Genomic DNA, 13,389 nt, shown 5'->3' on the forward strand with positions numbered 1-13,389 from the left:
ATCTGCTTCTAATTTTCAATCTATATGATTTATGTTATTAATGTACCTTGTGTAAAGGACTTTCGTTAAACTCAATAAAAATATTTGAAAAAGAATGAAACATTAACTCAGATAATTACTTTTATACTAATTCTTTTGTGGAGGTGGGCATCACTGACAAGTCCAGCATTTCCATTCCATCCCTAATTGCCCCTGTTGGCAGTGAAGCATATTTTTGAATTCCCGTGGCCATTAAATTGTTTATGAGAGTCTGGGGTCACGCAAAGTGAACCAGCAGATTTCATCCATTAGAGGAGAGGAAGATTTTTCACATTGATGTGGCCAATATCCTCTCACCCACTCCTTTCCAATGGCTCAGGGGCTGCTGCGTTGGGGATTCCACTCAGCTCGAGGTCAGGACTACCATTCATGACAGACCCAAGAAACAAGAAGCATGGTTCATTGGCTTTCTGACCCCACTGAGTATTCAGCTACATCAGCCAGGGCTGCGGAACATCTTTCTGAAAAGTGCCCACGCACATCTGCCTCCATTCGCATTTACCCTTGGGGGCTGTCAAGACTTGAAAGTAACCAAGGGTTCAACAGCAGAGCCAACCTTAGTGTAGATTGGCTTCAAAGGCGGCCGTGGAACTCCCCTGACTCTCTCAATCATTCGTAAAAATGTTGTACCACACTTCCAATAAATCCCCCATAGGTGAGAATCTGATCTTCAGGGTTAATGGATAGAGGTTTTACTCTGACTGCTGTTCAAAACCAAGATCACCTGCTGCACGGTGGGATGGTTGGCATAGTGGTTAGTGCAATGCTGTTACTGCACCAGTAACCAGGGTTCGAATCTGGCGGTGTAAGTTCATGTTCTCCCTTCCAGGTGCTCCGATTTCCTCCCAACCTTCAAACATACTGGGGTTCTAGGTCAATTGGGTCTAATTGGGCATCCCATGATCATGGATCAGAAAGGCCTGTTACCCTGCTTTAAGTCTAAAGAAAAAATCTAGATGACACGTGTTAGCGTGCACTTGGAGGCCAAGCCATTGCTATAATTTATTCTAAAGCATACAGGAGGATGGGCCTTGCATTTAATTTCCACAAGACAGTTTCTCCACCACATACTTCCATTACTGCACCAAAAATAAAGAGTCAAAGGGTGACTATGAAAAGTATGGGCCATTTCTTACGCAGACATCAATTATGAAGTCTATCGTCACCTTCAGTTCAGGACAAGGGTGTTTGAAAATCAAGACCTTAGAATTGGCACAAAACTCAGTTTATCATACAGCAGTAGATTTTGAAAGGTGGACTAACTACAGCAGGAACCTCGAGTCAATGGATAGGAACCCACTAAAGACGTTTCAGCAAAACCCTCCAAATAAACTGGCCGACAGCCCTTGTGGTCCTAATTACACTTACTGGGCGATCACGGGCAGGCTTTTTCTCACATGCCAACACCAAACACCTGTGATATCTGTGCCAAATAAAGCAGTGTATTAGCTTATAATGATGAAGGGCTCAAGCCCGAAACATCAGTTCTGTATCTTTGCCTTTGCTATGTAAAGGCCACTGTTTGACCTGCTGAGTCTCTCCAGCATTGTGCATTTTTACTTCAATCACGGTATCCACAGTGTTTTACTTTACAATGATGTGTGTTTCTTTGCTGTTATTGTTTTAGTTTGCAGTGAACGTTCACCAAGATCTATGTAGCACACTTCCTCAGTTCACGGGCCAAGAACTTTGTGGCAGGGGACGTTTGTTTCAAATGGGATTTTATATATAGATATATAGATAGATATCTATATATATATATATATATATATATATAGATATCTATATATATATATCTATATATATATATATATAGATATATATATATACATATATATATATATATATAGATATCTATATATATATATATATAGATATATATATACACACATACATACATACACACACAGACATGAGGGATGAGCTGCACGGACATAAAATGGATGTCCTCCACTCCTTTTCTTATAAATTGCAAACAAATGGGAACAAATAAGAAAGTACCTCAACTGAACAAATAGATACCATGTCCATTTCTTCATATCTTTGATAAAAATTCCAGTAAACTAACCTTATAATACTGTTAACTTTATTAATTAGTAAAAGGCTTGACATTCAACAATCTGAAAGAAAATTATACATTTTGACAAGACCTTGGGTGAAATATTTAACAAATGATGTTCTTGAATTGAGATAGTTTGCAAAAAGAGTACAACCATGTTTAGCAGTAAACGATAATGTGTGTTTTTTTTTTAAATACATCATTTGGTTTTGCCAACAGTTGCACACATTTTTCAACTGTCAAAGAACCTTTAATAGATTGTCAGCACTTAATGGTGTGCCTCTCTATCACAGCTGTGGGCCACAAGTACAGGAGGTTTCCACATAAAGACCGAAGTAAAATGTTTATCCAACAATATAGCTTGATAACCCAACATGCAGGAACAGAGAGAACACCATCAATAAAGGATAAAGTCTGTGTGTTGGCCAGTGATATAGTTCTTCAGTTAAGTTCATTCCCTAGATTTGGATTTCACCTGAGTGCCCAAGATTTATTGGCCATCCCATGTAGCCCTGAGAGGGGTGTGATACAACTAAATGATTAGTTAGAAGATGTCACCAGATATCCTGATTAAAAACAGCAGATATTTAAAGGTTTCCCTTATACTTCCTTTCTTAAAATAAATCTCCGTAAAGACCAGAGTCTTAACTAGGCACTAAAGTTACAATCACAGATGAATGAGTTATTTAGCAACTGCTGCTTTTAACACACTTAACCATTTTTAATCAGTTACCATTTGTAAAAAAATCATAGCTCATGGCATTAGGTGGTTTTATAGATTGGAGGAAACCACTGGGGAAATAATTAATAGTAACTGGTCCAGCGGTTTAAACCTTTGGCTATCGAGGGATAACCAGTGTAGCATTTTTTCACTATTTAAACAACTCAAAAGCCAACCGTGACTCTTAATGAAAAGCAGTGATTGCAAATTAGCCCAATATGGCTTAGAATCAGTCAGTCACTAATTCTATATTAAACGCTAAACCTAGTCATACTTTCAACAATCCCATTACAAATTTATATTGGGAAGTTGTAATTATTTGGAATGATGCATCCAACTTTGGAACAGACGTGGAAAAAAAATGGTCCAATATATTTCATTGCTTGCACCCCTGGGTGAAACTGAAATCATCTTTGAAGAGTGAGTGGAGAGTGCTGTGACAGGACGAAATGTAGTGTCTTCTTGTCAAGGCATCGGGTCTCTCTTCTTCACTCCTCCTGATCACAACTGTGTGGTTTCAGACGAACAGTGAGTGGCAACCGAGGTCCCTTGTGTGGGATGAAACTACAACAAAACTTTCCCTGGCTATTTCAGTCCCTGATATTTATTATTTATCTTCAGATTATTGTTCAAAAACTCCAAAATCATGTAGCCTCGCCTTTACTCTAAATTTTCAGGGAATCTGCAGCGAAGACACACAAACATCCTGGACTAAGAACTAGCCAGAACATCTCTGGTAGCTTTGGACTACGCTAGAATTAGTTACACAAACACTAATTGGACACATGCAGAGGGGGCTGCTAACAATGTACAAGACTGTAACATACTTTTTTTTCTGTTTAGCTGAGTGCTGTACCACAAAGGTACAGTGTCCATGCTTCAACATTTACACATATGTCTCATTTAGCACTTGGGTTTAATTAAACCTGGCCTATTTCAAAATGTGCGCATGATTCCCCTCCCCCCCGCCCCCCCACTAATGATTACAGAAAAGACAAAATCTGATTTAATTACATGAAAGCATTTCTGCTTCTGCAGCACACAGTCACTTTGTACAAGAGAAGGCAGGACAATACTGAAAGTTATGCATCAGTGCACAGAAGGGTGTTCTTAAGCATTGGACTGAACTCCCTTTTCCTTCAGACATTCTTTTCTACCCAGTCATTCCAAGAGGAACATTCAGGAGAATTAAGGCTGACTGGTTTTGCTCTCACACAGCCGACATGGCCGTGGGTTCATTGCTGAGGCTTTCAACGATGTCATCCCTTTTCAGCTTACGGAGAGCAGTGCAAAGTGCGTCTGTGGTGGCACAGTCCTTGGCTGACCAGTCGGAGAGGAGTGCGCGCACCGGGTGCTCGTCCTGCTTGAAAGTGTCTATGTGTTCTTCGGTGTAGCCCAGCAGCCCAGCCAAGTTGCACCATTCTGACACCTCCTCACCCGTGTTCAGCAGCTGCTCCACCTCCTCCTGCTTGTGAGAAGGAAGAGTGTTGTAGAGGCTTGCCTGCACCCGTGCGGCTGGAAACAGGAGAGAGAGAGAGAGACACCAATAAATAACATTGAAGTGATAAGAAGAACATTTTAGTCCATTCTTCTGCATGAATTCAAGCCAGTTGTTTCATAATAGATGTGCCTGATAGGTGGGCAGAGGAAGAATGGGGACAACGGCAAAGACTTGAGTGCTAGTTTGGTGGGGGGGGGGTGGTAACAAACTTGAGTTAGGGTGTGCCAAGTCCGATCTCCAATCTGTCAAATTGGTCAATGACGTATTTCCTCTGTCCTATCCATCGCTCTACCATCCTCCCTGCAATTTTAAATCTTATTTGTTGTTTCCCCTTTTCTGGTTCTGAAAAAGTGCAACTTTAACCCCGTTTCTCTTACCACAGCCGTTTGATCTGACTGCTTGCAGCATTTTCTGTTATTTCTGGAGTCTGCGCAAAGCAATTGAAGGTTATGGAATACTACCTGAAGTTTCAGTACATGTGGGTATCAACACCAGGAAGTATATACCTACAAACACAGAGTTGGAAAGACATTGCTATGCCTGGGATTATCTTCCACATCTGAACAGCCCATCCAGCATTCATCAAAGTACTGGGTACCACTATGGTACTAATTTACTATCTACTGTTAGCACAATGCTGTTTCAGCACCAGTGACCAGAGTTCAAATCCGGTGCTTTCTGTAAGGAGTTTGCACGACCTCGCCATGTCCATTTCCTCCAGGAGCTTCCTCCCACCATTCAAAACGTACCAGGGGTTGTAGGTCAATTGGGTGTAAATTTGGCGTCATGGGCTCGTGGGCCGAAAGGGCCTGCAACCCTACTGTGTCTTCATTTAAAAATGATCAGTAAAGATACACTTAACAAACATTTACTGCCAAAACCAAATATTTAAGACCAATGAAAGATTAGGAAGTCATGTTAATTTAATTAACATGTGACAAAATGTATTCAGATTTCTTTTCAAAATCAGGATGTTCCTCTTGCCCGGGTTTTGTTTCAGTCTCAGACATCATGTATCTATTTTAACTTGCTGATACTTAGAATGTCTCTTTTCATTTCCAACTTACAGGCCTATGTCAGATGTACAGCTTCTTGAGGTGTCTTGGATAAGGAGGAGGGGCTTGGTTGTGACAGGACTAACATTTCACAGGGAAACCAGAGAAGAGTGAGGATTGTTGACCCGTAGCTAGCGTTGCATCTGCTGGAAGGCTGGGAAGGAGGATCTCAAGATTAACTCGTGGGCTTGTTTGATAGAAAGACGCGTGAAAAGAAACCCGAGGCAGTCAGAGTTGCTGCTCACAAAGAGGTTGTGACAGATGTTTCTCAGGAGCTTCGTACATACATCTTGTATCTTTTTCATTCTTCCTTCTTTCTGGGGCTTTTGTGGAGAGGGTTGGGGGGGTGAGGTATAAGCGATTAGACTATCTAAAGATTTGTATTGTGTATTTTATTTGGTGGCTAAATAAAATATCCAAAGAAAGAAAATCCTAACACATGCTTATACCATTGTCGGGAACTTGTTATTTTAATACGAATTGCATTTATGGAAAATCCAAGGCTCTCTTACAACTCAAATTAATATTTCTTTAACCACAGTCGTTAAAAGGAACATTCAAAATTGGTCTAATTAGTTGATATTTTCCATGGAGACAGACGATCACAAATGATGGGTGTCACTTTCGATCATTGTGCACTCAATAAAACAATTGGCGGGGGAGGGAGGAGAGGGGAGATCGCTGATCTAGAATTGGCAACAGTTCCAATAGCCTTTGCAGTTTCCATTATTAACATTTTGGTCACTGTCTAATAGTGCATCTGTGTTTAAACAGTATGTTAATGCCATTTTGTACTTTCTTATCACCAATGAATGTATTTCAACTGATTTAACCACTTGCAACTTTGCAGGTGAAGTTAATGGCTATTCTGTTTTACTGACGCAAATTAAAAACGGCTGAAATTTCCACGGCTTCTATTTCACTGAGACCAGCCCGGTTAGCGCCATGCTGTAACAGTTCAAATCCCACGCTGTCTGTAAGGAGTTTGCATATTCTCCCCATGTCTGCGTGGGTTTCCTCCGAGTGCCTCCCACCGTTCGAAATGTACCAGTGGTTGTAGGCCAATTGGGTGCAATTGTGCAGCACGGGCTCAAGGGCCGAAGGGCCCCTGTTAGCAGACTGTATGTCTACATTTAAAATGTTAATGTTAAAAACGTTAAAACACACCAGTGGGGGTGCAGACCTGAGGCAAAGTCAAGTAGGAGGTGAGTGATGCCTGTGTGTAGTGGGATAGAAGCCCAAGATTCAGAGCAATGACTTGGACATCCCTGCCTCCCTATTCATCTTGTAAAGTCACTTGTCAGCTGAACACTGAACAGCCTGCTTGCACCTGACTGTTCATTTTGCATAAACAAATAACCCATGAATGATTGAAACAAGCCATCTGTTTCCAGTGTTAGCAGTAAGAACCTTAAGCAATTTAAATTCCATTCAATAACAAGACTGAATATTTCCAGCAAATACATTATTCTTAATTGGAGGGGAAGAGAGGGGTCTACAATTGAGGACAGCTAAATGAAATTATTTGGCAGGCAATTTTTCACTATATCTCTTTATTTTACATAATGGTTTTATTGAAACCCTAAAAAAAATTTTAAAAAAGTTATTGCTGAATATGCCCTTGCACTTCCTCAAACTTCTTGCTTAATAAAAGTCCAAAAGTAAATTAAAGAAAATCAAGGTCTAAATCTTCAGTCCCATTTTTGCGCTTGAAAAGCTTTCCTGGTGTCGCTCTGGTAAGACATGGCAAATGAACATCAAAAGACATTGAGCCTAATTTGCCTCAGATGTTAGCAATTCAGGGGCAGATGAACTTTTATCAAAACCTTTGTTTCTACATCTACAATGTCAGGTTCGGGACGCAGATTTACAATATCAAGTAGAACATTATTTCTCGACCCATTCTGCTGCGCGAGTGCATGTTGTTATTTGCTTCCAAGACAAAGGTTAAAATAGAGTGGGCCTGAAATTCTAGTGAATCAGAAGGATCAGGAGCTAGCAGCCGTCAAGGTCATTGTGCCCTTGAGTTTGTGCCTCCCAGTTGTCTGGTCAGAAGCTGGATTTGGTCACATCCTGGCCTGCGTCTTCACTTGGGGTGGGGAGGCTGTTGTTTGGTGGAGGGGATTGGGTGAGAGTGGAGGGAGTGGGACATTGTGGAGTGGGTTGAGGAAAAGGCCAATGGGCAGAAAGAAGCTTCAAGGTGAGGAGCAGGTCTTCATGATCTTAAGGCTTATTATGGTTCAGGGAACAATCAGGGGAAGGGAAAAATCATTTTAAGAGATTAATTTTTGCATCGTAGGGGAATTAAAGGTTATGGAGAAAAGACGCCGAGTCCATGGCCAAAGCTTGTTGAATGGCACAGCAGACTTGACGGACTAGATGGCCGACTCCTGCTCCTATTTCTTATGCTAGCAAGCAGGCTGCCAATGTTTGGGGCCATGACACGGACAATTAAAACTGCTGAATACTGAAGTAGCTGTGTGCATCTGACAGCTTTTTTTCTGGCCTAAACAATTGATCTGTCAAATAGTTGAAATAGGCCATCTGTTTCCAGTGTATGATTATATGTTCTCGTGTTCATTGCTGTAACATTTAATTGTACAGCAACAAGACAGGACAACAAAGTTAATTGCATTTAATAGCAGGATTTGATTTTTCCAGGAAATGTACTATTGCCAATTGTAGAGAGAATAACTACAATTTAAGACACTTTCAAATAAATAAAGTGGCCAGCAATTATATTTAATTAGAATGCATAATATTCAGTTGTATCTCTTGATAATCATTCTAAAAGTCTGGATTGTACAAACAATCGTCAGGTATATTAAGAGGAAGTGCATGTGATTCAGCTTGCTTTGAGCTCTGTCCAAGTCTAATTTAATCTCTCTCGACTTTTCTGAAATAGACGAAGACATTAACAATTCCATGAACTAAAGAGCACAGGTAATGATTACAACCAACAATAGTCCCATTCAAAATCGCAGCACCTGGGTAGCCCTCCTGGGACCCGGGTGCGATTATTGGGGCAAAGGCACCTTTCGAATCACAGGGGAATCTGCCCATTAAATCACCAACCCAGTGATTTAAAGGGGATCCTGCCCCTGCAATGGCACGGCACACATTCACTGGAAGTACTGCCGGATGTTGGCTGCCCGGTGACGCATGCACGCGAGCGCTGACATAACCAGAATAAGCAGGCCGGCCATTTTAGTTTTCACATCGGCCATGGACGATACCAAGGTGAGCTTAACTGGGTTCCTTGACTATCTCCGAGGTAGGCTAGGGACCCGGTTGGACCCTTTCAAGCTGCCACGTAACTGGGGCACTAACAATGCAAGTTACCCAGTTAAACCCATTTTACACAGCAGTTTGAAATGGCCCCAATGACAGTGTCACAGGAAGTGTATTTGTTCAATAAATAATTAACCTTAACTGGACCTTTATAAAACAATCATCTTTGTTTAAACCCGAGAAGCAAGCAACTCAAGCAGAAATATAAATGGATGATAATATTATCTCTGAAATTTAATACTTGACAAGATTATACTTTATACTATGCCTGGTTAAACGGTGCAAGCGCACCACAAGGTTGTATGGACTGATCTGACCAACTTGGGCTCTGCCTGGACACAGCACTTTGAGTGGCATCTCATCAGGTGCTGAGAGCATTGGGTGAATGAATGGTGATGGGATGGTTGTTGACAGTAAACTGAAACAAGACATTTGTACATCACATGCCAACCAACCTCGGACCTCAGGTTCATTCCGTACCACACAACACAGAAGAGCAGTATCCTTCAGCGACCACAACTTCAATTATATTGTAAGCAAATATATGATACTCTCCAAACTAGTTCCTTCCCCCATTGGTCAATAAATAGATAAATTTTAAATATTCAAATTTGATTTGCAAATTTTTGTGCACATTTCAATCCATCACAACTATTCCTATTTGCAATTGTAGGGGGAAAAAAAAACCCAAAAATTTGTATCAATTAATGGGCACAACACGAAGAAAAGTCAAGACAATGTAAATGGAAAACATGGATAGAATCCGATGAGGAAGTTTCTCCGACCAGTGTCACACGATTTAATCATGTTTAGTAATTACCCTCTGAGACAAATGATTTGATCATGTTTCTCTGGATATTTGTTTAAACATTTTTTCATGAATTCTGTCAGCTTTTAAGCAATCACCTAGAAATTTTATTTGAGGGATTCAAACAATTTTAATCAGAAATATGGTGGCCACAATTGATGCAAATAACTTTTCAGGTTAACAAACTGCTCCATGTAGTCGGCTGGATTACTTTCTAGTATCCAACTTATGAGGCTGAACCCTTTTTGACACCATTGTGATCCTTCATAATCTTGTTTCTAATCCTTTATGTTCTTTTATGTTTCATCTCCATACTCTTAATCCTGAAGATTTAGGATCAGCCCATCGAATCTGCTCCGCTATTCAAATAACGGCTGATGCATTTTCCATCTCAACCCCCTACTCCTGCCTGCTTTGCATATCCTCAACAATTAAGAATCCATCAACCTCCGCTTCAAACATACCCAATGACCTGGCCTCCACAGACGTCTCTGGCAATGCATTCCATTTAATGAAAGGATCACAGTGACAGATGAAAGCTTTAAAAATCAACAGGGAGGATACAGCAGATGACCGCAACAAATGGCGAAGTACACTTCATCAACACCTAGAGCAAGGTGAAAGGGTGGCCTTGAGTCAATTTGAGGAACGTAGAGCTAAGCGAAGAACACAGCTGACAAAAATTCAACGATGCCCTGTATTTGCAGCAACTGTGGCAGAGCCCACTGTTCTAGGATCGGCCTCTATAGCCGGAGTTGATGCTGGTAAACAAACCAGTGACCATCAGAGGAGGTAAACAAACCAGTGACCATCAGAGGAGGTAAACAAACCAGTGACCATCAGAGGAGCAATATCCATGGACCGATGGAGGCCAAAAGAAAGAGAGCAAGAACTGTGACATGCAATGTTTAACAATATCTACTGTCAACTTGATGCTTGTTAAAATACTGTTCATTTATATATTTCTTATATTTAGGCCCTTCCAGTCCACTGGCCCGTGCCATTCAAATAAACCAATTACCATACAACCCCAATATGTTTTGAAGGGTAACAGGAACACCCGGAGGAAAACCACACAGACACAGGGAGAACGTACAAACTCCTTATAGTCAGCACCTGATTTGAACCTGATCACTGGCACTCCAGTAGCATTGCACTAACCGCTATATCATGTGTATATTCTGACAAGAGGCTAAATGTTGACTGCATCATTTTATTCTGCAGTTGAATAATTAATTGAACCACTGAAGTGTGGGCATGGGTGGTGTCTGCAAATTCTTCCTGTGACCTGACCACATGAGTGTCCCCGGGCATTCTGCTTTCCTCCCATATCCCAAAGACTTGCAGATTGGTGAGTTACTTGACCACTGTAAATGCGTATGTGGCTATTGAAGCTGGAGGAAGTTGCTGGGCATGTAGAGAATTTGAGTTTAAATACTGTAGTATTTTTCATCAAATCTTTGGAAGTAAGCTTACCGGCTCATTATCTTTTAAAATATCAAAATGCCTCATCGATTGGGGCAGCATGGTTGGCGTAGCAGTTAGCGAAACTCTATACAGCGTCAGCGATTGGGACCAGGGTTGGAATCCCGCGCTGTCTGTAAAGAGTTTGTATGTTCTCCCAGTGTCTGCGTGAGTTTTCCCCAGGGGCCCAGATTTTATCCCACCTTTTGAAATGTACCGGGGGGGGGGGGGGGTGGAGGTTAATTAGGTGTAAGTGGGGCAGCGTGGACTTTTTGGGCCAAATTGACCTGCTGCCCTTCTAAATTTTAAAAATAATCACAGAGCTGACAAGAAACCAAGGCAGCAATGCAACATTTGTAGACTATTTACATCTTGAGTAACAATCATTCATCTGCTGAAGGGTTCATAACTACAAATGTAGAATTCAGAAGAAATATCTTTACTTAGCACAATTTTCTCAGCTAAAACTCATTCAACCATTAATAAATCACATTTTAGCCGTGTGTGTAATTGCCCCAATATCGTCTATCTAGCCTGCACAACCAAAGGTGACTTTAAAGCCAGGTATTTTTAGTGAGTTCCAAATATTCTGTATGCATTGTAGAGAAATAATTTAAGATTGGCATCTCTTCAAAATGCAAGTAGAATTATTGTGTGTGACTGCAGGTTTAAAAATCCAATTGTGACTTCTTAGAAGTTCTCCAGGAAAAATATTCTTGATAAATTTCCAATACATATCTGGTAGGAGAGAAAGTTATTAAAAGAAATAAATGAAATTTAAGATTCCATTATTGTCAGGTAATAAAAACAGTCCAATATTACATGGAATTTGCTTTAGTCTGCCACAAGGCAGACAGATTCACTATCTGCAGAAATTGCCTGTAGTGCCTCTCAGTCAGAGAAAGAGAAGCAAATGAGAGTTACTGGGAGTTCGTGGATCTTTTCCCAGTGCCCCCTCAGCCTTCACATCCACAGACATCAGTTCAAATCATCACCAACCCTAGCTCCTGATCTGAAATTCTGACATGATCAGGAAACCTTCAGTGCCCTCGCCACCTTCTCAATATTATCTTTGGAAATCTTTGAACGTGTCAATATAGGGTCAGTTTGGGAATAATGGAAATCATTCCAGAAATTTCAAGATAGTCTTGGAAAGAGATAATATTAAGTCAAATTAAAGTCCTAAATTGTGGGGGGAAACTGATTTCAATAGTGCAAGTAAGAATCTAGATAATGTAGATGGGGCACAGATGTTTACAAGTAAAATGACATCTGACAAGTGGGAGTCTTTTCAAACAAGGTTGATGAAAGTTGAAGGTCAGCATGAAAGCGTGAAAGGCGATGGTGGCAAGACCAAGGAATATTGGACGAACAAAGATATTGAAGATTTTAAATCAGGAAAACAATGGAAGCATACGCTAGGTACAGGCAAATGGAGGATGTAGAAGGGAACTTTAAGTAAAAAAGGAGCCATGAAATATCTTTGGTAAAATTAAGGAGAATCGCAAGTGTATTAGGAACAAGAGGGTAGCCAGAATAAGAGAATGACCAAAAGTGTAACCTATGCATGGAATAAGGGATGTAAGAGAGATGCTAAATGAAATCATTTAATCTGTATTCACTAAGGAAAGTGACAAGGAAGATTGTGTGATCAGGGAAGGAAACATTGATGGCCTGGAGCACTTTGAGTAAGGTGTTTGTGTTTAATGTCATGGAATGCATGAGCTTGTTAAATTCCTAAAGATGGATTATAACAAACTGGGAAACCATGGGAGGAGGTAGCTGGGGCACTGACAATTATTTTTTTAATTTGTAAAGGTACCAGAAGACTGGAAGAAAACCAATGTCCATTCTTCATTTAAGAAGTACAGCAGGGATAAGACAAGAAACTGCAGGCTAGCCAGCCTTACGTCAGCTGTAGAGAATTTCAAGAGACAGGAATTATGCATATCTGGAAAGGCAGGGACTGGTCAACAAGGGTCAGCTCAGCTTTGAGCAGGGAAAAATCATGTCTCACTAACTCATTTGTGTTTTTGAGGAGGTAATGAAGAAGATTGATAAAGGCAGGTGATAGGTGCTGTCTATGTGGACATCGGTAAAGTATTCACAAGATCCTGTATTGTAGGCTGGTCCAGAAAATTAAGGCGCATGGAATCCAAGGTGATCTGGTTCATCTAATCCAAAATTGGCTTGGCGATAGGAGGTAGAGGATGACTGTAGAAGGATACTTTTCTGATTGGAAGCCTGTATTAGCGATTGGCGCTGGGACAATGGTTGTGATATTGATCAATGTCATTGTAGAGAAAAATTATATACCCCCTCTATGCCTTTTAAAATATTATATGCTTCTATTAGGTCACCTCTCAGCCTTCTTTATTTGCTCTCATCTTCACTTCCAGCCTGTACAATCTTCCCCCACAACTACCGAAGATTTATAAGTAGCAAGGTTTC

At 40.7% G+C, this 13,389-nt stretch overlaps 1 protein-coding gene across 14 annotated transcripts in view; it reads right to left on the reverse strand.

Moving 5' to 3' along the window:
• Positions 1 to 2,108: 2,108 nt before the first annotated feature.
• The window catches only part of LOC138746534 (tumor necrosis factor receptor superfamily member 16-like), a 314,868-nt gene continuing 303,587 nt past the window's right edge, over positions 2,109 to 13,389 (reverse strand). For all 14 annotated transcript variants that reach the window (XM_069904795.1, XM_069904796.1, XM_069904788.1 and 11 more), the window contains one exon: positions 2,109 to 4,334. In XM_069904795.1, the coding sequence (XP_069760896.1) occupies positions 4,030 to 4,334 (305 nt within the window). In that variant the 3' untranslated portion in view covers positions 2,109 to 4,029. The remainder of the gene's footprint in view (positions 4,335 to 13,389) is intronic.

This window comes from Narcine bancroftii, chromosome 12 (genome assembly GCF_036971445.1).
Source record: "Narcine bancroftii isolate sNarBan1 chromosome 12, sNarBan1.hap1, whole genome shotgun sequence".
Lineage (NCBI taxonomy): Eukaryota > Metazoa > Chordata > Chondrichthyes > Torpediniformes > Narcinidae > Narcine > Narcine bancroftii.